Source organism: Rattus norvegicus, chromosome 7 (assembly GCF_036323735.1).
Source record: "Rattus norvegicus strain BN/NHsdMcwi chromosome 7, GRCr8, whole genome shotgun sequence".
Classification (NCBI taxonomy): Eukaryota; Metazoa; Chordata; class Mammalia; order Rodentia; family Muridae; genus Rattus; species Rattus norvegicus.
This window is the reverse complement of record NC_086025.1, coordinates 133,461,920-133,488,985: the sequence shown is the minus strand read 5'-3', so window position 1 is coordinate 133,488,985 and position 27,066 is coordinate 133,461,920. Positions and strand designations below refer to the sequence as shown.

Below are 27,066 nucleotides of genomic sequence, written 5' to 3'. Positions count from 1 at the left end.
AGCAAGTCATATGGGTCAACCCCATGAGGATCACGTTCCCCAGGCATGGGGTGAGGTCCTGGTGCGAGGAAAAGCAGGACTCGATAGGAGAACTAGTGGTTAGTGCCGAAGTGTAGCGGAAGATCCGCAGCCTCTCTCTTCAAGGTGGGCAGCTGCCCTACAGGTGCTCTCCGAGGTCCGCCGAGGACGCTTCAGAACCGGCGAGGGTTTTGCTGCACTGGCCGCAAAACTCCCGCATACTCCCGGCATGCCCTGGGTGTGGGCCGGGTATAGACTCCATTTCCCAGGCTGCTCCGGGCCTCGGCCACGACGCGCCGGCGCCTATAAGAGGCAGAGCGCTGCAGCCGGAGCCTATTGTTAGCCGGAGCCGGGACGGTTCTGGGCTTTGCTGCCCGGGGAGCCGGAGTGCAGAGCCGCCCGCCCCCCGCCGCCTGCCGGCCGGCCCACACACCCTGCAGCCCCGAGATCCACGCGACGGGCCCGGGAGCCGGCACGCCTCGATCTCCCCTCCTTGCACACGGACTGAATAGGCAGCTAGGGCGGCGGAGACCGTGACGGGAGAAGCGGCTGCGGAGGGGCCGGTAATGGGCCTGGGGTGCGGGGCGGAGGGGTCCGCCTCGTCCTTGCTTGGCAGCAGCTCTTGGGCGGCCGTGGAGCAGCGCTCCGGCGCCGAGCTGTGCGGACCGAGGAGGCGGGGGGCGGGGAGCCGGGACGCCTCTGGGAAGAGGCGTGGGAGCTTGGGGCGCCGGGGACGCGGGCCCGGCTGCAGGCTAGCTCGAGGGACGGATGGGCGGCTTGGAAGCCGGCTGGATTGCGGCTGACGGCTGAGTTCGGAATGGAGTGGGCAGTGATGTAGGATGGAGGGAAGTGAAGGAAGGGGAGGGGGACTGGAGGAAAATGTGGGAGGAGTGGTTGGGAATTTGTGAGTAGCAGGCTGGAGGATATGGAAGGCTGTGGGGATTGCAGAAGATCGGAATGAGCGGGAAGGGTAGCGGGAATCAATGGATTGAGAGCGGAAGGGTTCCTCAGCGGAACTGAGGGGAACTGGTGACTTGGCATGTCCCTTGTGCTCTGATTCCCGATGTCTCCCATTTTTCTGGCGTTGTGTGCAAAAATGAGAGCATCACTTGTCCTGGTTGCTAGCTTGATCCTTTTCACAGGCCTAAACACGCAGCCGCCGCCTGCCATCCATCCCTTTGAGTGCTGTGGTCTTGATTCACCCTTTTAGAAGGGTTGAGAGTGGCAGTGTGACACAGAAGCCATTCTTCAGTATGAAAGGTTAGAAGTTATTCCCAAGAGATGACACTGTTCCCCGTGTCCTCCAGTTTCCATGGTTAAAACCCCAGCCGATCCACATTCTGCTTTTCTTCGGCGGCTTTAAATTTTACAAATCTCTAAAAACCAGGATGTCGGTATGTGGGAGAGTTATAAATGGCGATATCCTTCAGAGGAGAGTTAATGCAGCATCATGTTCCAGGTCTCTCACAAGGCTCTCGTGTCTTCTCTAGGATGTGGTTTACATAGGGAGAGGCGAATTCTAACCTAGGGTTAGTAAAGGGGTAAAACCCTGGGAGGGGAGTTGGGGTGGGAAGGGGCCTTCTTTAAATGTTTTGTTTTTTTTTTTTTTTATTTATTCATTTATTATATATAAGTACACTGTAGCTGTCTTCAGACACACCAGAAGAGGGCATCAGATCTCTTTACAGATGGTTGTGAGCCACCATGTGGTTGCTGGGAATTGAACTCATGACCTCTGGAAGAGCAGTCGGGTGCTCTTAACCGCTGAGCCATCTCTCCAGCCCAGGGGGCCTTCTTTAAATACCTATCTGAAGCAGCAGGGTCACACTGCCTTTGCTCTTCCATGATCTTGGTGATCGCAAGGACACGTAGAGCCATAAGATAGTATTTGCGAATCACCCACAGCATCTTAGGAAGGGGGAACAGGGAAGGGCATCTTACTCAAGTTTACTCTATGGTATAACAGGAGCCTCTCTACCTCTACCTGAGTCGTGGCTGGTAGTCTTAACAGTCTTATAAGAGGTTCCTTGACCTTTAGCAGAATATTGGGTTCTAGTTGGATGGAAAGGTTCTCCTCTGTGAGGTGTACCCTGTGTTAGGGTTTTGGAGTCATCTAAGGAAAAGGTTCATATCACCGAAACTTTACAAATATATTCTGTGTCCACAGTTTCCCCCTGAACTGTATTTGTCGTTGATGATTTTTGAGACAGGGCTCCCGTGCATACCCTGGCCAGCCTGGAACTCACAGAGAGCCGCCTGACTCTGTCTCCTGATTGCTGGGATGAGCGTGCTTTGCCACACCCGATATTTGCTCTTCTTATATAAGTTGGGATTTGAGGTTTGAGTCCTTATCAGTCTGAAAGAGAGCGTAGACTTAGTACTGAAATATACATGCTGGTTTTATTTGGCGCTAGCCTAATGTCATCTATGTGCTGTAGCTGTGAGCCATATACGAACCTTTGGGAAATGCTCAGCTAGAAACAGAAAACACTGGCTCTTCAGGTCACTGGCAGGTGAAAGCTTTTATAGGGAGATGCATTATCTGTTGTTCGAGATGCTCATTTAGTTAGCTACTCCGACTTGCATTTCTAATCTCACCTTGGTTATATCTGTGTAAGGTTTCAATGCTTGCATATAACTTAATAAAGTAGAGGAGTGGGAGGGGGGTCGAGACAGGGTTTTATGTAGCCTTGCTTTGCTGCAGACTTGCCTTGTAGCCAGGGATGACCTTGAACTCCTGCTCCTCTTGCACTTAAAGGCTGGGATTACGTGCATATACTGTCACGTGAGGGTCAGTTTTTTTGTTTTTTTGGTTTTTTTTTTTATCTTTTTACCAATGGTTAAGGGGATAGTCGAGTCAGTGGGAAAGACTGGTTTCTACTTTGGGTCTGAGAGGATGTTAATTCGGTGAATAAAAAAAAAATATGCAACTTGTTCTCATGGTTACTATAGTAATGGATTAGAGTTCTTCTAGGCAGGATGGAATGGGGAGGGTTTTCCTGTTAACCACGAACGTCTTCAGGCTCTCTCGCCAGAGAGTTGGACCGTAAACGTGCACTGTTTGCCAGCGGATGGCGATAGAAATTAAAATCTTCAGGGCTGGAGGGCTGCACTTGGGGCACACACTTGAGAGACTGAAGAAGCAAGAGGACCATGGGAGTTCCAGACCTTTCTCAAGAAACAGGCTGGGGCCTCATGCGGCTGAGACCGTAGCTAGACTTAAACAATTAAAACAGGCAGTTTCACAGGAAGTACCGCTAACATCCTGAGTGGGTGAAGAGAGCTAGAACAGTGGGGTCCTGGATTTTCCTGAGGGCTATGCGGGAGATGGTCATTGTTCTGCGGTGCTGGGAATTGAAGCCAGAGGAGGCCTCAAAGGCCTAACAGGCAGCCACTGGGTTAGGGAGCTGCGTCCCAGTCCTTTAGTGGAATAGGTCATCTAGGTCAGTAGGCACACGATTTACAAATGTAGGCCTGATTATCCTTGGCTGCTTAAGAAAAATTACTTCTCCTTACATCTCAGTTTTCCCCTCCCTTTTCTTTTACTGCCTACCTCTGTCATTGCCCAACCCACAACCCCAGAGGTGGGAGGAAGGGGCTCGGAACACCAGCATCGCCAAGCTCAAGGGCACAGAGTAAGCGGGATGAAAGGGTCCTCGGGGGCAGCTGGGTAAGATAAGGGGGAGTTTTAGTAAGAGAGATGGGTTTGGCACAGATCCAACTCCACGGGAGACTTAAAAAATAATAGTTCAAGGAAATCCACACGGCCGGAAGCAAAGGACCCTGAGGAGAGAGGCAGAGTGTACAATTGCTTCCAATCCCGTCCCTGAGTGCTTCCAGGCTAAGGAGCAGCCATTTTTCTAGAACCGTTAACCAGAGTTCAGTTAGATTTGAAGGGACGCTTAAGGTTTTTCCAAGAAAACGTGTTTTTTGCTCAGTGTTGGTTTCTTGTGTAGTTGAGACGGCATGGGGGGAGGGGATTCAGTGGACAGCATTCTCCTTTCCGCTATAGCATCCACATGAATATTTAATGACAGAGGTCCCTCCCACCCCCCCCATGCTCCTTCACCCAAAATAGACTGGAATGAGACATTTGTTAGCTGGAAGGGTATCATCTTTAAGCCCAGCTAAGATCTTAAACTGTAAAAAGTCCCGTCGTTCTCTTACCTCTTGTCTTTTCCTAATGTGACCTGTGGGCAGACCCTAGGAACACAGCTCATGATTCAGACTTATTTGATTCTTTAAAAACCTTCTAGATTTTATGTGTAGTGGCGTTTTTTTTTTTTTTTTTTTTTTTGGTTCTTTTTTTCGGAGCTGGGGACCGAACCCAGGGCCTTGCGCTTCCTAGGTAAGCGCTCTACCACTGAGCTAAATCCCCAGCCCCGTGTAGTGGCGTTTTTAATCTGCATGTATGCCTGTGTACCATGGTGCCTGCAGAGGCCAGAAGAGGGTTTCAGACTCCCTGAATCTGGAATTAGAGGGTTGGTTGCTGGAACTGAACCCGGGTCCTTTGGAAGAGCAGTTAGCACTCTCAACTGCGTACTACCAGCCCCTAATTATCTTATATATAAATGTTTTTAGTCAGGTACTGTGTATCCCTGGCTGTCCCAGAACTCACTATGTAGCCTAGGCTAGGCTCAGACTCAGAAAGATCCACCTGCCTCTGCCTCCCAAGGGCTGGAATTATTGCTTATGCCACCATGCCCAGCCTTGATTATAATTCTTAACAAACTCTTGATTGTAATTTTTCTTCTCAGCCAAACTTATTTGAAGGCTGTACTTGTTTGAAAGTTAAGGTGCTCAGGTTCATTTTTTGACATAAGTGCAGAGTTCTTTTCATGTGATCTGAGTAGATATTTCAGGAAATCCCCAAAGCACCCACCAGGTTTGCTTTAACTTTGTAGAGCTGATCTAAATTGCTACTAAAAGATGGAGACCAGAAAATCAAGATGTAGCCAATACCTCCCGTCACTACAGTGCATTCTGGGAAGCAGCTCTGAAGCCAGGCAGTCACGACTGCATGTCCCGGTCGGTGCTGTTAATCCTGCAGCACAGTCAGCAACTAGTGAGACCACGGTGTGGGGGTCCCGTGCCTCGTCATGTGTGGGATGCCTCTCAGCCTTTCTCCTGCAGAGTTGTGTTCTTTAGGAGCTTACGTCTAACGAGGGAGGAAGAGACAAAAAAGGCTTGTGCCTGCTGTGTCCTGTAGCCAGGGTAATCTCTTCCGCTTTCCCTTGATGGCTTCTTTTCAGAGGCCAGAGAGTGTAAATCCGTGTTTTCCTCTGTGCATAGAAAATGATGAGAGGCCATGAAAAAAATCTGGTTTCTGAATTGTATGTGGTGCCGGGATCAAAGTTGGGGCCTCGTGTACCCCGGGCTTGCACTCTGCCACTTGAGCCGCACCCACAGCCCTGCTCTCTGGGTTTTGAAGCCAGTGCAGATTCTAATCTCGCCCCCTTTTCTTCAGTACTAAGTTTGCCCTTTCTGAGAGTCTGATGAGACGATTCACACTTGTGAAGATCTGGGTCAAGGGTTTCCCTGGCTGCCAATGTCCTTCAGAATTGAGAGACTCGAGCAGAATTTCCCAAAATGTGTTCCAGAGACGATTTGCCCCCTAACATACTCTGGGAGCAGTGGGTTCCATAATCAGGTTGTGAAACGCTGAACTGTTTTCTCCCAGCTTTTACCTTGACCATAAGTGTATTAAAAAAACCCCTAGGAGGTACTGATATACATAGTCTTCTAAACTCTTAACACAGCAGTCCTATTTTCATTCAAAAGGCTATTAATATCGAAGGAACTAGTATATTTAAGATATACTCTTGGGGACAGGCCAGACTATATTATCTCTGGGATTAACACTTGGGTCTGGCTTTGGTTTAGGCAAAGCCTATGCTCTTTCTGATCTAGTCTCCCGGTGATACTTCAGAGTACTATCCTGTGTGGTCAGAAGGGCAGTGAGCAGTAGCCTGGGCCAATGACTGCTGTGGCCAGCAGGGCTGAAAGTGAGGCTGTCACTCCCCTGGGAAGGTGCTGCTGCAAACTGATTGTTCTAAGAGTGACTGAGGGGCTGGAAGGGAGCAAGTGAGAGCATTGGCCTGAGCCAACAAAGAAAGACCAGGTTGGAGAGGCAGACTCAGTGCCGGCCAGTTGCTTGTCTGCAGTGAGCGTGCTATGTTGACAGACTTGCCAGCTCTGTCTTGGGACCACACTGCTGACTGCTGTTCTCCCCTGGGCAGAGTCCTCATGCTCCTGGCTAGCTGGTGGTGAGCAGCTTGGGGCCATCGTGGTTGGCTCCCCAAGGAGACCTTTGGAAGCCAATGGATGCGTTCTCGGGCTCAGGCCTCAAGAGGAAATTCGATGATGTGGACGTGGGCTCGTCAGTCTCCAACTCGGATGATGAGATGTCCAGCAGCGACAGTGCAGACAGCTGCGACAGCCTTAACCCTCCTACGACTGCCAGCTTCACACGTGAGTGAGCCATTCCTTGTGCCTGACCCACACTCCTCAGAGAGCCCTGGAGCCAGCCCGGGGGTTTACCCTTCCCACAGCATGCCCTTGTATCTGGAAAACCTCACTGCTCCAGTAGCAGAGGCTAAAGTGATTCATTCTACTTGTGTTGCCGTTTGGTGCCCCGATGGGTGGGATTTGGGGGAGGAAGAGACTTTTACTTCAGGGGACTTGCCCAGGGGTTCAGAAAACCGTAGGGGAACAGGAGTAAATGTTTGGTTTGGACACTGGAGCACCTGCAGAGGTCTTCAGTCCTATTGTCTCGAGCCCCTGGATCTCCGAGGTTTGAACCCTGAACTGAAACCCCTCAGCAGAGGCACTGGTTCAGCAGAGCACTCCTGGCAGCTTTTCTGGTGGCGCCTGCTGGGCACAGTGGCATTTCTCAGCTCGCTCTCAAGCTGTGCCTAAAGCAGCTCAGACAGTGAGGGTCAGGCTTGTTTACTTGGCCGTCACAGTCAGGCCCAAGGCCGTGCGCGTCCTCATGCACTAAGGTATGCTCGAGTGGTTGCAACAGAGACCTCACGGCCTAAAGAGCCTAAAATGTTTATCATCGGGTCAATTAGAGAAAATCTCCCTCTGCAGAAGAGTACGTCCAGCTGAATCTCCTCTGTGGTGGAAATGTCCCTGTCAGTGGTTATTAGTCGCATGTGGCTGTTGAAATACAAACTGAAGAGCTGAATTTTTAAAATTTAGCTTTAATTAGTTTAAATCATCTCATGGCAATTTTCTTTTCTCCTGAAATAAACACCTAGCATTCCCCAGTTGCTGTCTAAAAATAGATCTTGTGCCCAGCAATTTAGATGAAGTCAGTGTGGAGGCAGGGGGATGAACCAGCTGAGGTTCAAAGCTCCTTCCAGTTTCGCATATGACTTAAGACTTGGAAGTAGTCTCTGGTGCGGGAGAGCGGGAGAGCCTCGATGACTAAGGGCAGGTGAGGGTCCTGAGCTGGCTGTCTCCGGATTAACACCCATGTGCTCCTTTTCACAGCAACATCCATCCTGAAGCGACAGAAGCCCCTGCGGAGGAAGAATGTCCGCTTTGACCAGGTGACTGTGTACTACTTCGCCCGGCGACAGGGTTTCACCAGCGTGCCCAGCCAGGGTGGAAGCTCTCTGGGGATGGCCCAACGCCACAACTCTGTGCGCAGTTACACCCTTTGTGAGTTTGCACAAGAGCAAGAGGTGAACCACAGAGAGATTCTTCGTGAGCACCTGAAGGAGGAGAAACTTCATGCCAAGAAAATGAAGGTGCCTGTGGGGTGTGGGGTCCGGTGCCTCCTGAGTGTCGAGGCCAAGTGGGAACCCTGTGTCCAGCGAGGTTGATCTGCACTGTTGATCTTGGCAAACAGAGTGCGAGCTCTGTTTCTAATGAAAGTCTCAGATTTCCAAACGTGGTCTCCTCTTGTCATCTCTGGTGGCAGTGTCAACCAGAGATAAAAAGCGACTTTCTCTGCACAGTCCCCTTACTACTTGTCACAAGAATGCTTTTTTAAGCATGGTGTGAATACTCAAAACTTCTCAGGTCTGTCAGCAAGAGAACATAAGTTTCCTGTGTCAGTGGTTGTTTTGATTAGAGCAGGTTTTGGATCTTTGACAGATCTTGCATGGCCCTCTGTGATCTGTACATTGTCACCCCAGAGGGCTGACATGGTCCCCTTGGAGACAGTAGCAGTAGGTGCTGGAGCGATGGCTCAGCACTTGAGAGCATTTGTGGCTCTTACAGAGGGAGCAGCTAGGTTTGGTCCACAGCATTCACATGTTGGCTCACGTGGCTAGACTGGATGTGCTATGTAGACCAGGTGGCTTCGGGTCACTGGTAGATACCTGCCTGCCCGTCTCCCAGGTGCTGATGTTAAAGGCATATACTACCAGACCAGGCCAAATAAATCAGTCTTTAAAAAGAAATACCCCGGGGTTGGGGATTTAGCTCAGTGGTAGAGCGCTTGCCTAGCGAGCGCAAGGCCCTGGGTTCGGTCTCCAGCTCCGAAAAAAAGAAGAAAAAAAAAAAAAAAAAAAAAAAAGAAATACCCCACCTACTCCATACTTGACAGTGACAGCACCAGAAGACTCATCAGACACCCACGTCGACACTCTATCAGAGTTTCCACAAGGCCTCAAACTTCCCAGAGACGAGGGTACAGCTCAGTGGTTAGAGCGCTCCCCAGTGTGCATGAAGCCTCCAGTTCCGTCCCCAACACAGGTTAGAGAATATGAATGAGTTTCTGCACCCCGCCGTGAGGCAGCTGCATTATTTCTAGGGTGTAGACAAACTGAGGCCTGGCTGAGTTGGAGAAGGGTGTCAGGAGGGTGTAGACCAACCAGGTCTCACTCACTCCTCGCAAGCCCTCAGCCTACTCCTAAGGCCTCACACGTGTTACTCTAACCACAGTGAAGTTCACCCTTCCCTTTCTTCTGAGGAATTCCAGTCACTGACCCTGTCACCTTTCTGTTGCTATAGTAACAGCTAGACAAATAAACGGCTTCTCCCTTGCAGTGAAGGCTCTCTGCCCCTTTCCTAGAAGGCAGCTCCCCCACAGGAGGTGGAGGGGTAATGTGAGAGGTGGCATTGCTGAGTGTCCCGAGCAGGAAGACTGAGCACGCCATGCTGTCAGAGCATGGCGGGAACCTGCCTTCCTCCCCGGAAGGCTTCCTGTCCTTAGCACCTATACAGGCGCAGTCTTGAAATTACCCATGTGCCACGTGTCTTGGGCGCCATTCGATAGTTCTTTCCCCTCAGGGCCCTTCAGTGAACTGTTAGAGCGCTGTAGCCTTCGTGTCATATAATTTTCTAATATTTTAGTTTTGCTTTATCCATATGGGATTTATTACTGTAAGTAGTTTGGATTGGGTGGTGGTTGGTCTTGCCTGGTTTTGTTTTGGGGGCAGGTCTCGTGACGTTTAAGCCTTGAACTTGCAGAGCTGGGGATGGCTTTGGGCTTTTTTATTTCTTTTCTTTTTTTCGGAGCTGGGGACCGAACCCAGGGCCTTGTGCTTGCTAGGCAAGTGCTCTACCACTGAGCTAACCCCCCAACCCCGGCTTTGAGCTTTTTGTTCTTCCTGCTTCTACCACTTCCTAAGTGCTGGCATTACTAAGTGTAAGCCATCCACTATACCTGGCCTTAACTTTTCTCTCCCCCAAAATATCTAGCTGTCCCAGCCCTTTCATGACTGGGTGCCTTGCTCTGCAATGCCCCTTCTGTGGAGATCTGAATTCTCCTGCATCTGATGGCTTTCCTTTGGGGGCAGCGGGAATGCCGGGGACAGGCCAGTTTGGGGACACATGGGAATGGTTGTAAGGATACAGAGAGGAGCCTGGCAGTTGCTTGCCTGGTGTATAGGGAATAGACTTAGAAGCTGTAAGCCCCACTCCGCTAGCTCCCCACAAGCAGTGAAGTGCACTGCTCACCGGTGGCTCAGGCCTGTTGCGTCACCCCTCGCAGGAGCTGTTCGTGCCCCAGCACTGTGGCTGTCTGATGAAATAGACTGAAGACGCCAGCCACTGGGCTTTCAGCCCGCCAGCAGCTTCCAGGGCCCCAGGGGCCGGGCCTCGTTTTCTTTACTTAGATCCTCTAGTGAGTTTGAAGAACTCATTCAGCCAGAAACTCTCTCCAGCCTGTCCTTCTAGAGTCCTGCCTGGCTTTCTGTCCACCTTGCAGAAAACCCAGCTTTCCGCTGATGGATATCACACAGTGTTATTCAGACTGCCCTACCTCACACCGTTTTCCTTTGAAGTCAAATAAATGAGAATTAGAAGGAGGAGAGTACATGCTTCTTCTAGCCCCTGTGCTGGAGTGGTGTTCGCAGTTGTGAATAATAACCACCACCCCCCAGCAGTGAGGTGCAGGTCTTCTCACACGGTGACTATTTACCGCGTGGGGATTCTGTTGACAAAGACCTGGGAAGCTGGTGCCATTCTCCAGTGCACCCTTTCTTTCTGAAGGTAGCTTTGGGTTCTCCTGAGGGCATTTTGTAAGGTTCCCAGTATCGCTAAGGAACACCCAGCCTCTGGTACACTGTTAGCTCCATGCAGGTGACAGTTTAGAAATGGAGGGAATGCTGTGGAAATGTTATCTCCTAGGAGGGAAGACGAGGTGTGTATAAAAACCCCTTTAGGCAGGTTCTTTTTTTTTTTTCCAGAGCTGGGGACAGAACCCAGGGCCTTGCGCTTCCTAGGCAAGCGCTCTACCACTGAGCTAAATCCCCAACCCCCTTTAGGCAGGTTTGCTGTGCTGCTCAGGCCCCCCAGCCTCTCCTTGCTAAGCAGCTGGGGTGACAGCTCTGTGCTGCCGCAGCTGGCAGAGACTGGTTTTGAGACTAGAACTGAGAAGGGCGAAGGCTCTGGATTTTAATCCTGTGCAGTCCAGAATGGCAACCACTGATTATTTTGGAAATCAGATAAAACCCAGTTCCAGTCTGCACATTTCTGGTGCTCAGCTCTGGGACAACACAGCTCCTGTCACTGCAGAACTCGGGGGGCTCCGTCACTGTTGGTAATGCTCCAAAGCTGACTTAGCCTGTCTCCTTCCTGGCAGCTGACGAAGAACGGGACGGTGGAGTCCGTGGAGGCCGACGGCTTGACCCTCGACGACGTTTCAGACGAAGACATCGATGTGGAGAACGTGGAGGTGGATGACTACTTCTTCCTCCAGCCCCTGCCCACCAAACGACGGCGGGCCCTGCTGAGGGCTTCCGGGGTCCACCGCATCGATGCTGAGGAGAAACAGGAGCTCAGAGCCATCCGCTTGTCTCGGGAAGAGTGTGGCTGTGACTGTCGGCTCTACTGTGACCCAGAAGCCTGTGCCTGTAGCCAGGCTGGGATTAAATGCCAGGTCGGTTACACACCCAAACCTGGGATGCGGTTGGGCACAGGGAGGATGAAAGCTTCCTACTAGGTGAGGGACCCGTGGCCGAGATACGCTCTGGTTCCACAGCCCTCCCAGAGAAAACAAGCACAGCAGGCCCTGTGGCTGAGTAGGTGACCGTTGTCTTTTCTGTTGTCCACCTCACGGGACACAAGTGGCAGCCTTTAACTCCTTCCCTTGGCTTTATTTAACACATAGCTGTATAGTCTTCTGACCGGCATTTCTTTCCCAGTCTCAGGTTCAGCCAGTCTTAGGATTGGAGGGACTGGAGAAAGCTTGCTTTGGGGGCGGGGGAACCAGTCTTGTTCCAGCTGGTTGGGAACTGATTTGCTTTATAACCAAGGATGACCTTGAACTCTTGGTCCTGCTTCCACCTCCAAATTCTGGAATTCCCAGGGTTTGTCACCTTGCTTTGGGTCTGGGGAAAGAGCTCAGTAAGGTGATGTTATAGGAAACATGTTCTCACTGTTTGCTGTGTAAGTTTTCTGAGTTTTGTTTTTTTGTATTAAGAAGAGAGAAAGAAGCAGAAAGCATTTCTTTCCCTTTTTTTTTTCTTCATAAAACTGGCCTGGAACTCACTTTATAGCCCAGGCTGGCCTCAAAACTCACATTCACCCGCCTTAGCCTTCTCCCACCCTGTGCTGGGATTAAAGGCACGTGCCAGCACATCATCTTTCTAGAGACCCCTGGCCATAAGTAATTATCTTGGCCACTGCTTTAAAACTACGCTGGTTGACCTTCAGGGGAAAGCAGGTGGTGAGGTGCTGCCCCAGTGTGAATCTCAAGTCAGCATCTCAGCAGAAGGCACCTTTGTTTAGTTTCCCTAGAATACATTGCATCAAAGTAGCAAGATCTCCATGCCTGTCATGCAGAAGGCTTGGCCCAGCCTTTTGTCTCAGTGAACCAGGTAAGTTCTTGAAGTTCCTGAGGCACAGACCTCTTCTGCATTGAGATGCCAGCATTCAGAGGTAGCACTAGCCATGCTAACTGGAAGGAGCCTTTGATGAGATTCTTGTCTTTTTATTTAGAAAAGGAAACAAAGCCCAGGGGAGAAAGTAAATGGCTCTCTTGAGAAGCCACCACTAATTAATGGGTTGAGCTAAGGCTGAAGTTGCAAGGGGTCGGGAAGCTAAGCGTAGGGCTGTGAGCTTGAGCTGTGCGTTACGGTTTGAATCGGTCGCTTCTCAGGTCCCACTGCTGTGTGTGCCAGTGACTGTCACCTGTCTCCCTTGTTAGAGCTGTCGTTCTTATCTGGCCACAACCTCCTTTGCTCCCTCAGGTGGATCGAATGTCCTTTCCTTGCGGCTGCTCCAGGGATGGCTGTGGGAACATGGCGGGGCGGATTGAGTTTAATCCGATCCGAGTGCGGACTCACTACCTCCACACCATCATGAAGCTGGAGCTGGAGAGCAAAAGGCAGGTGAGTCGCCCGGCGGCCGCTGAGGATGAGCCCCTGCCGGGAGCGCAGAGCTCGGAGACACAGGACTTCCAGGAGTTCATCGCTGAGAACGAGACTGCAGTGATGCATCTGCAGAGTGCAGAGGAACTGGAGCGGCTCAAGGCCGAGGAGGACTCGAGTGGCTCGAGCGCTAGCCTGGACTCCAGCATGGAGAGCCTGGGCGTGTGCATCCTGGAGGAGCCCCTGGCTGTTCCCCAGGAGCTGTGTCCAGGCCTTGCAGCCCCCATTCTCATCCAGGCTCAGCTGCCCCCAGGTTCCTCCGTCCTGTGTTTTACTGAGAACTCAGAACACCCAGCCGCCTCCCCGATGAGCAGCCCATCCTACTTGAACAGTGGACCTCTGGTGTACTACCAGGTAGAGCAGAGGCCGGTCGTGGGAGTGAAAGCAGAGTCTGGTTCAGAAGAAGGCACAGCCTCCTTCCCCAAGGAGAAAGATCTGAGTGTCTTCTCCCTCCCTGTTACCTCACTGGTGGCTTGCAGCCCTTCAGACTCCGCTGCTCTCTGTAAACCAGAAGTGGGGAAAGCACCCAGTCTCAACAAACTCTTGCCTGACGACTGTAACCGTAAGGAGCCTGAACGCGAAGACTTCCACCCGTCTTGGTCTCCCTCAAGCCTACCCTTCCGAACAGACAATGAAGAAGGCTGTGGAGTACAGAACTCCCAGCAGAGTGAGGACCGGACCCCTGAAGACTCAGCCCTAGAACTCCCTCTGGCGGTGTGACTGAGATACATTGTCCATTCTCTATTTATTATCTAATGCCATTTCAAAACAGGACTGCTGCTCCCAGGTTGTTTTGTTGGAAGTCTTAGGAAAGTGGGTAGGAAAGGTTAGTACATGTGTTTTCTGAGAGCGCATACCCAGGAGACCAGCCCCAGCTGCAGGGTCCGTCACCATGCTCTCTGGGCCACCAGAACAAAGGTGTCGATCACGGAGCGAGCTCGGCAGCTCAAGCGGCTCTTTATGCCGAGTGCCAGACCCAAGCATTGAGCAGCTCCCTGCTCCACCCTGGCTCCTCACATCGCGGCGTCTTGTAGCAGCCACACTAGTGGGAAGGCCACTCAGCTGAGCCTACAATGGAGGGGAGATCCCAGAAGAGCCTCTGCTTCTGTACAAAACTCCCAGGGGCTCAGAATGTTTGTTCTGCCTTGTCCCCGCCCCTTTAACTGGTAATAAGTAAATTTCCAACGTGTTTGGTGTTCCCTGACCTGATCTGCAAACTGGGAATCCCTGGTCTGTAACTGAATTCTTTCTTTAGTATGTGCTTCGGTACTCGAGTGAAACTTCTGTCTTGGAAGGTGAAATGCAAGCTGGGTAGGGATGTGGTACAGAGTGAGGCTTGAGCATCAGGCAGGGGTCCAGCATGGAACAATCTGAAGATGGCTTTGTCCAGCTTGCTCTCCCACCTAGTGCGACACACACACGCACGCGCACACACGCACGCGCACACGCACGCGCACACACGCACACGCGCACACGCGCACGCACACACGCACGCACACACGCACGCGCACACGCACGCGCACACACGCACACACGCACACGCACACACGCACGCGCACACACGCACGCGCACACGCACTCTCTGTCCCTTTGGGAGGTCTTGGCTCTGAATGGAATGTAAACTGTAGCACAGCTCATTATGACTGAGGACTCCCTCTGTACCTGCCCTGACGGCCCTTCTTGGTTGTGTGGGGTTAGAAAGCTCTTTGGAGTTTACGGTTCAATCCTAGGAGTGGCAGGTGTTTATCGGAACCTTCCATCTGGGAGACTCATGAAAACTGGAAGTCAGACAGGTTCTTAGTTGTGATGTAGGAGTCCCACATCCAAAGGATTCGGGGTCTCCTTATAATGACAGGCATGGCTGGGACTCCACACTTACCTCAGCAGTAGTGCTGCTCCCCTCGTGACGTTCCGAGGCCCACCCAGCACTGACGTTTTTATTGGCAACATTACCTTCTTACCAGGAAAGAAAAACAAACTCGTTCTGTTTTTTTTTTTGTTTGTTTGTTTGTTTGTTTGTTTTTTGGAGGCAGTGTGTTGCTAAATGGCCCTGGGACTTGCTATGTAGACCAGGCTGGCCCCCAACCTGTGGTGGCCCTTCTGATCGTGCATCCTGAGTGTGAGGACTGCAGGTGTGCATCTCCTTGCTCAGTTTTATCTATTTATTTTTGGTGGGATAATAAGGCCCTAGTGTCATAAACAGACTTTAGTGTATGTGGCAGCAGAAACATCTGCAAAGATCCCTAAGCCTGAAGGACCTTGAACTTAAAGTAGACGCTGGTGTTTAGCCCATTCTGCCACTGTCCCTTCCTCGGTTTGCTTGGTTCTTTTGTTGGGGTTCTTAAGTACATTCTCTTTCCAGATATTAGCGATATCTGAAGAGGTCAAGTGTTCTCACTCCTGGCTAGAACTCGCAGTCTCAAAGACTCAAGCTTAGCTGAGACTTGATGGAATCTTCTTGAAAGTTTGTTGGACAGGAGGGGACTCAGCCCCTTCCCTTCTTAAGACTCCATCTCTCTTAGCTTTTAGATTTGGATTTTCATTAAGAAATGTAAAGAGTTAGGGGTTGGGGATTTAGCTCAGTGGTAGAGCACTTGCCTAGCAAGTGCAAGGCCCTGGGTTCGGTCCCCACCTCCGAAAAAAAAGAAATGTAAGGACTAGCCAGCCCCAGACATTTGATATTTCTATATAACTCTGATTTCTTATTCTAAATGCATTTCATTAATTCCTTGTTGATTCAAACTGACCCTGACGTCTGAGTGCTATATTTAGCGTTGACTAATGTCAAGCAAAGGACCTCCTCTACAACTTAGTCCATCTCAGTTCTGGTGCTACCTGAGTTGGACAGAACTTATGGTTCCTGGTTGCCAGGAAGGCTAGGCCTGTGTCACAGAAGCAGAGCCAGTCCCCAGTCTAGCGTAGATGAACTGTGCACGGCTGCAGCTCTTGTATGTTGTCTCCTCGGACTCCGTACACAGGTCGGACTTTCAGTGTGAACCCAGAGCTTGTCTGGTTCTCTGAAAACAATGTTCACTCTTTAGGTTCTTTACATTGTAATAATGCTGTATTTAAAGAGATATTTAAATGTAATATTAAAGAAATATTGGAGAGTGGTGTGGGGTTCTTTACCTTACTGCAGTGAGAGGAAGGTGCTTCCCTTGCTCTGTATGCAGAGCTACCCTAGACAGGCTAAGTCAGTGATAGGAATATTTTGTGACTGAAATGCAAACCATTGCCTCCAAACTCCTGTCCTGTGAGACCTCCTCATGTTCCCCTTTACTCAGACAGACTTGGCCTGTTAGACCCCTGATGTCTGTGGCTGCGCTTTCCTCTAACCCTGGTTACCATTCTAGCATGTCTGATCCTTAAACACTTCTTCCATTCCGTCAGAGAGCTCTGTTCCCACCGGTTAAACACCCATTAGTCAGGTTACGTCACTGTTACGAAAGAAGCCTTAGGAAAGTGAGTAGAGTGTGCATAAGTAATTCCCAAAAACTGGTTTCAGGCAGTCTTTACTTGGGTTTAAAGATAGTGCTTCATGCATTTACAGCAAGTTATTACAGAACTACAGGACATAGATGTACACACAACAGTTAAGCCCAACTCACTATCTCAATGCAATCTGGTCTCCCGGGCTGGGCAGTAATTAGTACCTGTGCGTTCTGACCCACAGCCTAAATAAAGGCAGCCACTGCTGGTTACAGGTGGCTCGCTGCAACACAGTGGAGGTAGCAAACATGTAAGGTCCTTAGGGTGGTGACAGCCTGGAAATTAAGACACTGGGGATGAATGCAGGGAGGGACCAAGCAGCCATTCTTTCTCACCTTCTCCTTGAGAATGTTCCCATAAGTTAATAAAAAACAAGTGTCCAGAGAATACCAAAGGGGCGGTGGAAGTTAGTCCATGCTAGTGACAGGAAAAGCATCCCTAATTTTGGTCTCACCAGAAAGGATGGGTGTGGCTTATATTCTCAGTCCCCAGGAGGCTGAGGCAGAAGTGTCTGTCAGCATTGCCAGGAATCGAAGGCCAGCCTGGGTTACATAGTAAGACTGTCTCCAAAGGGCCAAGAAAGGAATAGGGAGAGGGTGTAAGAAAAAAACACTGCCAGGGCGTTGGTGCAGGGCCAGGCACAGGTGTCCTCACTCCAGGGTAAGCAGCACTATTCTTGGCACCAGAGATCTCTAGCAAAAAAAGATGTGGTGAGGAGCACTCACAAAGTCAGGAGCACTCTCCCAGTTCTCCAAGGCCACACCCCAGAGCTTTGCAGGGCTCCACACCTGTGTTCTAACCCCTTCAAGGTGGAAGAAGGAAAAACCAGACTTCAAGGTCATCCTCAGCTTCATGAGACACAGGGTCTCAGGAAAACTGCCCTGCTGTAAAGGACATGGCAGTGAGGCTAATGCAGTATGGACCTGTAGCCCCAGCACCCCGAAGCCTGGGGTGGGAGGATCCCTTGAGCTCAGGAATTTGAGGCCAGCCGGGGCAACAGACTCACCTCAAAAAAACAAAAAAGCCCATGGCAGTTGTGAATTTGAGGCCACATGATTCCCACCTGGGCAAATGCCGACTGTGTAGGACCTAGGTACTACGTGACCAGAGGTGCTTGCCAGTTCCAGGTTAATAAGGGGACGGCAGCACACACGGGTTGGTTAGGCTCAAGCAGTGAGGGAATGTCTATAGCTCCCGGATGGGTAGCGTGCTCCTCTGCCAGCCTCCCATGCTAGTGGTGCGCACAGTCAGCTGGCACGTGCTCCCTGGTCCCACACCGCTACACTATGCGACTGCAGGACAATGCCATCCTTCCCACGGTTCACTCAGCGCCTTGTCTCAAGGTAGTTGGTGGAGAGCAGGACCACGTTGTGCAGCAAGAGAGACAGCTCAGCTTCTGAAAACACCATCAGAGTCAGTGGTTGCTAGGGGACAGCGGCCTTCTAACTGCCTGGGGTACAGAGCTTGACTGGGGTAGGGCCAGGGACAGGCAGGCAGACAGGGAGGACAGTGGCATGAGGCAATTCTCCACAGTCTCCCTTCACCCCCGCCCTGAGTGCATGCTTTTCTCTGCTTCTATTTATCCACTGTGCCTTGGCTCTCATGACGGTAGTCACCTCATGGTAGAGGTTGGTGCTGTAGTGACAGTTCTCAGCTTCACCAGGGACAATTCTGTCCCTCTCCCCTCACCACCCCAAGCTCAGGAACGCCTGGCAGTGTCTGGAGACATCGTTTGTTTGGCACACTGCAGACAAAGGGCGGTGGCTGGCATGGAAAGGGTATGGGAAAGTAAGTATATGTGCTAAAACCCTGCTGTGCACAGGGCATGTTGCAGACAAACGCCAACAGCTCCCAGGCTGTGAAGCGCTGCCTCCAGCAGGAAGCAGGCCTCTGTCTTAGTCCACACTGAGCCTACATGCAGTAGGCTCACAATACCTAAATAACCCCGGAACATAGTACAAATGAGCTGGGGATGGTGCTGCACTGATATAATCCCAGCAATAGGAGGTAGAGGCAGGAGGATGGCTGCAAGTCCAAAGCCAATCTAGGACACAGTGAGTTCCAAAGCAGCCAGAGGTGCACAGTGAGCCCGTATTTTGTTTGTCTGGTTCTTGTCGTGGTTTTTGGTTTGGTTTACAGCTTAGATCCCAGCAGCACAGCCGCAGGCAGAGGTCACCTTACCTTTTAGGCTGCAGGAGATGTGCAGCCATTCTCCCAGCCAAGTTCGACACCTGTCATCAGAGGTGTGGGTAGAGTTCAAGCCACGAAGATAGCAAGCCTGTAGCACTCAGGAGAGAGATGTCCTTAGCAATCTTAGTACGCCACAGACATAGAAATAATCCACACTGATTGGACCTCCTGAATAAGCCACCACCTCATCCCCACAGGAAGCCTCCAGCGTGCAGTGTAAACTGGAGGTGATAAACTCATGTGCCCATTGCTACACGTCCTGCCAAGGCCCACACGCTTAGTCCAGGTAGAGACCTTGAGCAGCGTGCACGAGACCTGCAGGCACGTTCTGTATGAACCCTGTCCAGGTTACCAACGGCCTCAGCTTGGTGTGCAGGTCGGGAGGCTCAGCCCTCTGCTCTGTGCTCCTGGGAGTGAGGAGAGGAGCTAAAGCCCGAAGCCTACTGAGGTGTCCTTGCAGGACACTACATGATGCTAGCCCTCCTCTTCCTGTCTCACTTCCCAGCTGACAGGAGATGAACAGCTGTGCTTTACCACATACTCCCAGGATGCACTGCTTCACGATGGTACCAAAACCAGCGGGGCCAAAACCTGCAAGACTGTGAGCCAAAAACCCCCACTTTCCTCTTTTTTAAGTTGATGACTGCCACTCCCATGAGTCTGAAACAGCAGGCCATGACGGATTCGCCTGCATAATCCCAAACAGCAGGCTTAAAATATATTGTCCTTGATTTTTTTTTTAAAAACAGGCGTGTGACATCGTACCCTGCCCAGGGTCCCTGCTTCTTAAATTCATCCCTACTCTATGTTCATTAAGAAAAAGTCCACAGAAAGAAAATAAAGACGAGTGTAGAGCCAGGTGTAGTGGCTCTGCCTGTAATCCCAACACTTGGAAGATTGAGGCAGAAGGATTGCTTTAAGTCTGAGGCCAGCCTGTACTACATGGGATGGTGGGGAGGTTTCAGCATGTCACCATGAGCCTGTCATTCTAGCACTTAGTTGGAGGCTAGCCTCATCTACAAAGAGAGTCTGAGGCTAGCCAGGGCTACACATGGAGATCCTATATGAAAACTAAAGTAGCCCAGACACAGAGCTTGAGTTTTGTTCTGAGTAAGGAGCCATGGAAGCCTCCAGCCTGGACACAGCCCTGCCAGACACAGCCATCAGTCAGTCTCTTACCGATCTCACTTCCTGCGGAGTCAGGTGACCAGTCCCCAGCTTTGCCAGAGCCCGGTCCAGCTGGTGAATCACAGCGGTGTGGCTCTTCAGACGCCACCTCAGCAAAGGCGGGGGCAGGTAAGGTGTGAGCAGCATGGCCTGGCTCAAGGCTCTCTGACAAGCAGGGCAAGAAGAGGGAAAGGTTTACTTTACAGCCTCAAACAGGGCGAGCCTGTGGATGCAAACGGCCTCCAGGTGCTCACCATTTGAGAAGCCTGGAGCTGGCTGAAGCCCAAGGGATAGGTAGAGAAGCAGTCTCTGAGAGCCAGGATGTCCTGTGCCGTTGGGTGGGTGCCATTCTGCACCTTGCAAGAGATGGGTAGATTTTAGAAAGCCCTGACTAGCTGCTCATTACTGGTTTAGAGCCCGGGACCTCCAGAGCCCTGGCTGGAGAGATACCTTGGTACACAGGTCCTCCAGATGCCACCGGAGCTTCTCATTAGAAACCAAAGCGCTAGCCCTTCTGAGATGCGTGATGATTTCCAAGTGGGACCGCCTCCGGAAACCATGATAAATGTCCAAGAAGTCAATTTGTTGTTTGGGGGTCCAGAAATGCTTGACAAGCAGTTGCCTAGGAAACAGGTACCTAAAAGGAAAAAGAACCATAAAATCACTTTCTGACAGAGGCATCTTTCAGAGTGGGCTAGTCAGGTACCTGGCGGTCATGGGTCCTAGGAAGCCGGCAGAGGCCTGTTTCTCTACACAACAGTCTTTCTCCTGTGTGTCTCACCCATGTCTCAGATCAACCGCAAGCCGTATTAGTGAAATGTGGTTGAAGGGAGGTTCGGTGTGCGGCAGTCAGGTAAAATGCCTCGCTTTGAACTAAAACTTAGAACATGCTTTGGAGCGGTTCAGACAGAGGTACCTGGTGTGCATAATGCAGACTGCCCACCATAGCACAGTCACATGTACACAGTCCTGAGAAGGCCAGAATGTGCTCTTTAATCCAGTTACCCCGGCTACAAAGCTCTAGCACTACTTTTATGGGCAAGCGAGGTTTATTTACTTTTTTCCACTCGGGGTAATCAATTCACACAACAGAGCAGAGATGAGTCTACGACCTTAAGACACAGATATCACAAGTACGGGCTGCGTGTGACGGCACACACCTTTTCAGTCCCACTGGGAGGTAGAGGCAAGCCTCTCTCTGTTCCAAGACAGTCAGCGCTGAGGGTGAGACCTTGGGTTTTGGTTTTGGTTTTTCCAAGCTCATGCACTCACTGGAGCTGCGACTGTGCTGTATGAACCACCACTCAGACTGCCGTCCTGAAGAGGCACCCATCTCCCAAGAATCCACATCAGAACACAGACATAGAGTGGCCTTGGGCCCTCCACCTGGCTCACTCAACAGCTAAATTTCATTGTCGAGCCTGTTAATGTCACCCACATAAGACAAACCAATCGCTCTCCTGAGAAGTCTCATTTTACTATTTATCCATTGATTATGTGCATATGAGTGCGGCAGAACAGGGTGTCAGCTCCCCTAGAGCTAGAACTACTACAGGCAGCTGTGAACCATCCAGCGTCGGCGCTGGGAGGGAGAGCTGGGCCCGCAGGCCCTGAAACCATGAGAAGAGTGGTTTTCATCTTCTCTGGTCCGAAGCTGCTGTTACCCCGCAGCCCGAGGCTCAAATGCCACGCAGGCTCCCTACATACAAGCGTCATCTCTGGCTATCAAATAACGAAGCCATGATATCGGAATGCAAAATGATTATTCTGCTGAGAGTGTCATTCGTCTTGCAGAGTAAGATCCTGTCTGTAGGGTGGGAAGACACGAAGGTTACTTTATGACACCCAGAGCTGCTGAGCCACGTGCACCTGTCACTATGTGACTGAGTAGTTCTTAAGGACGTTGGGACAAAGGCTGGAGGGATGGTTCAGCGGTTAACAGCACATGCTGTCCCTACAGAGGACCCAGGTTCAGTTCCCAGCACCACAAGATGGCATACAACAGTCTGTGGGCCCTCACGTGGTGCATATACACCCATGCAGGCAAAACGCTCAGAGACGTAAAGTAAAATAAGTAAATTATTTTTTTTTTAATTTGGGATAATGAAAAGATTGAAGCAGTAAGTTTGATGACCTCTGACCTTCTGAAATGAAAAGTTTTTTAAAACGATTTTCTTGGGAGCTGGGGTTAAGAGCACTGTCTGCTCTTCCATAGGACCCAGGTTCCATTCCCAGCAACCACATGGCGGGTCACAATCATCTATAACCCCAGTTCCAGGGGACCCAACGCCCTCTTCTGCTTCACTCCCGCATGCATATAATTACGCTCACACAACCACATATACATAAAAATAAAAGATAAAAAAGTAAGTAAAAACAAATAATTTCCTTGGCGTTTTTTTGTTTGTTTGCTGTTTGCTTGAGAAAGGTTTTGGGTCGCTCTGCTTAGCCTTTAACTCATGCTATCATCCAGGCTGCCCTAGGGCTTCTGACCCTCTGCCTCCAACGCCCAAGCACTGGGATTCAAGGCTGGAGAGATGGCTCAGAGGTTAAGAGCACTGGTTCCTCTTCAGAGGACCTGGGTTCGATTTCCAGCACCCATATCTGTAACTCCAGTTCTAAAGAATCTGACACTATCTTCTGGTGACTGAGGGCACCAGGTACACGTGTAGTGTAGACATATATGCAGACAAAGCATCCATACACGTAAGGTAATAATAAAATACTTTTAAAAAATGTATAGTTTCAAGCTGCTGGTGGTATATACTCACATTAGCAAGAAGACCAGGTAGTTGGCAAAGGGTGGAATGGAGATGAGGCCTATGAAGAGACACTTGGTGATATCTCGTCGGAACTAAACAGAAACAAGCAGATCCCATTTTAACCCGAGCTCCTGATAACGTGGCCAATCCCTCCATCCCACTCACTTAAAATGAGCCTGCACCGCAGCCTACAGAAAGGACCCTGCTTGCTTCTACTTCTGATGGTCCCTTGAGGGTGGAGCCTCGGGTGTGAATTTTTGTTATTCCCAAACACTGAGTTACGGGCCTGGCCTTTTATCAGATCCCTAAGTGAACATTCTTGGATGTGCAGAGTGAAACATTCTCCTGGGCTCTTACTTCAGCTTCAGACTGCTCCTCGGGTCACTGCCAGACACTTTCTCACTGCAGCTCCGTGCAGATCTTTGTGTGTTGAAAACCAAACTGGGTTTTATTACTTACAGATTTAATCAGCGAGTGCACCAGGAATTCTACATGCCCTGCTGCGAACCAGATTCTCAGCGAACCCAGTTCTGACAAACAACAGGACGCCCTTGGCAAAGGGGAATGTGTGACCACTGATCGACAGGAAGAGAAAGAAGCAGAGTTGAGCTCCAGGTTAGTTACCTCGCCCAGAGCTTCTGGGTGTTTGTCCCTGGCCCGTACCTGTCTCAAATGCTCCATCTCCCGGTAAGAGAGTTGATGAAACTTTAGATTTTGTTTCCACATGTCTGCCTTTATTCTTCTAGCCTTTTTGGCATCAGCCCATAACATCTGTATTCCTGCCCCATTAAAGTGGAGGACAGAACGTGGTGTTATCCCGGTTTGAATCTCCTACTGTGGTCACGCACATGCACACACACCAGCCCCTCCCCGGCACTACCAACAAGGAAGCTCCCGATCCCTTCCCCGACACATCACCCAGCTGAATTATGATCTGCTGTGGAAGAGTTCCTTACTCATGCTTGGTTTTAAAGTCTAGCTCCCTAACACAGGGGCAGCATGGTCAACTAACCCTATGTATTCCCCAGACAGATATTAACTTGCTGCTTCCTGGGGAGTGTTTATAATTTGCATAATTTGACATACGGCTATGATTCCATTCTGAATCTTCAATCTATGATAATCCTTATATTTATCTAGTTATTTTTTTTTTAAATGCTTCCAGAGCTAGAGAGATGGCTCAGAGGTTTAAAACATTTACTGCTCTTGCAGAGGACCTGGGTTCAGTTCCCCAGTACCCACATGGTGGGTGGTTCACAACCATCCAGAACTCATGTTCCGGGGCATCTAGCACTTTCTGACTCAGAGAGCACTAAGGCATATACACATGTATACATGCAGTCACACAAATAAAATGAATAAAATCACCTTTAATGCTCCCAGGTTTATGAGCGAAATATTACCTAGATTGGCTTCAAATAATACAGGGCATGTATGCGTATATATGATTGGTGGCCATTAAATATTTTTTTCTGGGGGTTTATTGTTTTTGTTTCTACAGGATCTTGCTACGTAGCTGAAGCTGGCCTAGAACTCCCGCTCCTCCTGCCTTGGGTTGCTGGGTTGTGGGGCTGGAGACACAGAACCACCATAGCTGGCAAGGCAGCCATTCCTACCTCCACTTTTCAGACAAAGTAACCAGGAAGCTAACTAATTACAGTAACACTCAAAGTTGGCAACAGTCTATTGTTTTAATTAGTGGGTAAAAGTATAGAATACAATAGTAACAGTTAACACTTTCTGGGCACTTAGTGTAGAGCTTGCCATACTAAAATAGGTCAGGCCATGTTCCAAGCATTTTAAATGTGGGGGTTTAATCTCTGCCATTAGGTGTGGGGCCTCAGCATGGTAATCCCAGCACTCAGAACATGGAGGCAGGGAGACCGTTAGTTCAAGGTCATCAATGACTCAGAAAGCCTCAGGCCAGCCTGGGCTACACTCTTTCTAGACAACTAAGTAATAGTCATAAACAGGTAATCAGTAGGCAGCTTCTATTGCTTCTTTATAGATGAGAAACCAAAGGGACAGACCATGTAAGTCACCACCACCAGTGCACAGTCTAAATCACAAATGGGGATTTGAGTCAGGCATCTTGGTTCCAGGGTCATGTGACATTACTTCACATCCCTTCAACCTAGCTGGCGGACCTCCGCTTTGAACTGAAACACCCGGAAACCATGTGTATATAATTCTATTTCCACTACAAGTTACCTAAACTGCCCCAGGAAGCAGCAAGTTAATATCTGGTTGGGGAACATGTGGGGTTAATTGACTGTGACGCCCTGGTGTTAAAAAGCTGAAGTTTAAAGAGAAGCATTTACATCTGGTTTTCTTATGATAACAGTCCCCTGCTCTTGTGCAGGACAAGGAATTTCTAAGGAAATTAGAATATATCTCCTCTGCTCTCTCCTGTGATGTCAGATAAGAGGTGACCTGTCTACCCTAATAACATCCTTCTAGATACTTAAGAGGTGGCCATGACAATTTGTAAGAATTACTGCTCAAACGCTGGAGGAAGAGAAGGCCTCCCAATTCACAGCGCTGCAGTGGACCCCGCACATCCACTGACTGTAACTAACGCTGCCAGGAGAGCGGATTCGGGGATTTCGATGTTAGCGTTTACCTTTTATGAAGGTTGTGTACAAGGCATAGAAGCGGGGGAAGTGACGCCCCAAGAAACGGTGGTACGTTCCGTTAATCGCCCTCGTCTTGGTCACCACGTAAGAAATCAAGTTCTTCACGTCCGCCTTTGGAGAAAGGTGAAGCTTTGAAGACCTACAAGGAAGACCAAAGAGACGATCTGCGAACTAGTAGAAGCCACTTCGTGCCTGGGGCCCCTACTATAAAACAACACGAGTTCCCGTGGGCGGAACTCGACCCTTCTGGAAACTCAAGCCCTTTGGTCTGAGACCAAAGGCAGATCGTGCAGAAAAGCCGTGAACAGAGGGGTGAGCGTGGAGTGCGCGCACAACCTGCGGGGACAGGGGAATGCGAGCTGAGGCCATGCAGAGATGGGGAGGGGAAGCTGATGGATGAGCTCAGGATGTGCGGGGAGATCTCAGGACACAGAGCATAGGGAGGGTTGGGGACCGGCGTTCGGTAGGGATCCAGCGTGGAAAAGCAAAACCCAGGGCCCAAGGCGTGGGATCCCGAGAGGCGGAGGCTGAGCCGCTGGAAGGGCTTCTACGTCAAAAATGCTCTTCTCTCTCCAGGGCCCTCACCGAGGGGCTCGCCACGCAGGGCCAGAGCGGCCCAACTGCAGCCTCCGGGTGACAAAGGGTCCAGGGGCGACGGTCGAACCCCACAGAGCAGCCCGAGACCAGCACACCCTGGACAGCGCCATCTTCACAGGCGGGGAGGGAGAGGGGAGACAGGTCGTCTCCGGGTCAGAGTGCGCCCCGAAGCACGCACGCGCCGCCCCTCGGCGCTGACAGGCGGCTACGAGCCGCCCGGCGCCCCCGGTGCGAGCCCAGGCCGGGACCCGGATAGGACGCAGCGACGCTTCCGCCCGCAGGACCGGAAGCGGGCCTCCCGGAGGGAACGCGCGGACCCGGCCTGAGGTAGCGATGGTGAGCCGAGGACGGCGTCTCCTTGAGAGACCCAGTGCCCTCGTCGGTCCCTGGGGCCTCGGGGCCACGGGCAAGCGCTGCCTTGACCTCTGTGGGTGCCCGGGGCGGTGGCCCCGATGGTAGCGGCGACGCGGGAGGCGCAGCGCCCTCTAGTGGCGGCGATGCGGTAGGCGCAGCGCCCTCTAGCGGCAGCGGGAGCGAGCCTCCGCTCTCCGTCAATCAGGAGGCCAGTGTGGAACCCAAGAAGGATGTTTCACATCCCCTCTCTTCCTCAGCCCTCGCTCTCTGGGTCTCATGTGCCCTTGTCACATAATGCCTACTTGGAAGGGTTTCTAGGCGTCCAGCCGAGAGTTGACGGCCCTCTCGTGCCCGTAGGCCTTTTAACCGACACGAAGCACACTGAAACCATGTGTCTGAAGCCAGGTTTAGTGCGTGGTACCTTGGACCTGTCGCCTCAGTGTACTTCCTGTGGAACGTACTTGGGTTGTAGAATTCGGTGAAAAGTCAAGGATGAAATGTTTGCAAAGACTTCCAGGTCTGTGGAATGTCTCGATGTTGGGAGGGCTGGTGATTTTGACAGATGCAAAGCTGTACAGTGCAAGTACTGGGTAGATGAGGTAGGTAGGATAAAGAGTGACTGTTATGAGCTATATATGCTCAGCCCAGGGAGTGGCACTATTAGAAGGTGTGGCCCTGTTGGAGCAAGTGTGTCACTGTGGATGTGGGCTTTAAGACCCTCACCCTAGCAGCCTGGAAGTCAGTCTTCCACTAGCAGCCTTCAGATGAAGATGTAGAACTCTCAGCTCCTCCTGCACCATGCCTGCCTGAATGCTGCCCTGCTCCTGCCTTGATGCTAATGAACTGAACCTCTGAACCTGTAAGCCAGTCCCAATTAAATGTTGTCCTTATAAGAGTTGCCTTGGACACGGTGTCTGTTCACAGCAGTAAAACCATAAGACAGTAACCAAAAGATGGGTTCTCTCCGTTCTCAGGTAGCTTCTAAGTCCCTCACCTCCATCCTTGAGTGTATACATTTATAAT

General features: G+C 50.8%; 2 protein-coding genes across 6 annotated transcripts; one reads left to right on the top strand and one right to left on the bottom strand.

Moving 5' to 3' along the window:
• Positions 1-117: 117 nt before the first annotated feature.
• On the top strand, positions 118-15,959 carry Csrnp2 (cysteine and serine rich nuclear protein 2). 2 transcript variants are annotated; one of them, XM_039079340.2, is made up of 6 exons: positions 274-581; positions 1,161-1,278; positions 6,258-6,489; positions 7,516-7,775; positions 11,060-11,356; positions 12,669-15,958. In XM_039079340.2, the coding sequence occupies exons 3-6, from the start codon at positions 6,339-6,341 to the stop codon at positions 13,566-13,568; spliced, it is 1,608 nt and encodes a 535-aa protein (XP_038935268.1). In that variant the 5' UTR covers positions 274-581; positions 1,161-1,278; positions 6,258-6,338; the 3' UTR covers positions 13,569-15,958. The 2 variants fall into 2 exon arrangements, with proteins under 2 accessions (NP_001101583.1, XP_038935268.1); NM_001108113.1 differs by lacking the exon at positions 1,161-1,278 and having other exon boundaries at positions 118-581; positions 12,669-15,959.
• Letmd1 (LETM1 domain containing 1) lies at positions 12,394-27,066 on the bottom strand. 4 transcript variants are annotated; one of them, XM_006242354.5, is made up of 9 exons: positions 25,678-27,066; positions 25,080-25,231; positions 23,120-23,235; positions 22,466-22,548; positions 20,145-20,331; positions 19,949-20,050; positions 19,707-19,859; positions 18,519-18,615; positions 12,394-12,709 (listed from the first exon to the last, which is right to left on the bottom strand). In XM_006242354.5, exons 1-9 carry the CDS (start codon positions 25,797-25,799, stop codon positions 12,606-12,608), a joined length of 1,116 nt encoding a protein of 371 aa, XP_006242416.1. In that variant the 5' UTR covers positions 25,800-27,066; the 3' UTR covers positions 12,394-12,605. The 4 variants fall into 4 exon arrangements, with proteins under 4 accessions (XP_006242416.1, XP_063120321.1, NP_001116253.3 ...); NM_001122781.3 differs by lacking the exon at positions 12,394-12,709 and adding an exon at positions 16,345-17,733 and having other exon boundaries at positions 25,678-25,829; XM_063264251.1 differs by lacking the exons at positions 23,120-23,235; positions 25,678-27,066 and having other exon boundaries at positions 25,080-25,222.

What these genes read in the sequence shown, in the direction of transcription:
- Letmd1 (XM_006242354.5), bottom strand. Translation starts at nt 25,799, where the DNA reads ATGGCGCTGTCCAGGGTGTGCTGGTCTCGGGCTGCTCTGTGGGGTTCG. An exon ending in AGCTCCAGGCTTCTCAAATG is followed by an intron (nt 19,860 to 19,948) that starts GTGAGCACCTGG and finishes CCTGCTTGTCAG; the next exon opens with AGAGCCTTGAGCCAGGCCAT. An exon ending in CATCTCCTGCAGCCTAAAAG is followed by an intron (nt 12,710 to 18,518) that starts GTAAGGTGACCT and finishes ATGTTCCCACAG; the next exon opens with CCATCCCTGGAGCAGCCGCA.
- Csrnp2 (NM_001108113.1), top strand. Translation starts at nt 6,339, where the DNA reads ATGGATGCGTTCTCGGGCTCAGGCCTCAAGAGGAAATTCGATGATGTG. An exon ending in TACGACTGCCAGCTTCACAC is followed by an intron (nt 6,490 to 7,515) that starts GTGAGTGAGCCA and finishes TCCTTTTCACAG; the next exon opens with CAACATCCATCCTGAAGCGA. An exon ending in AGGCTGGGATTAAATGCCAG is followed by an intron (nt 11,357 to 12,668) that starts GTCGGTTACACA and finishes TTGCTCCCTCAG; the next exon opens with GTGGATCGAATGTCCTTTCC.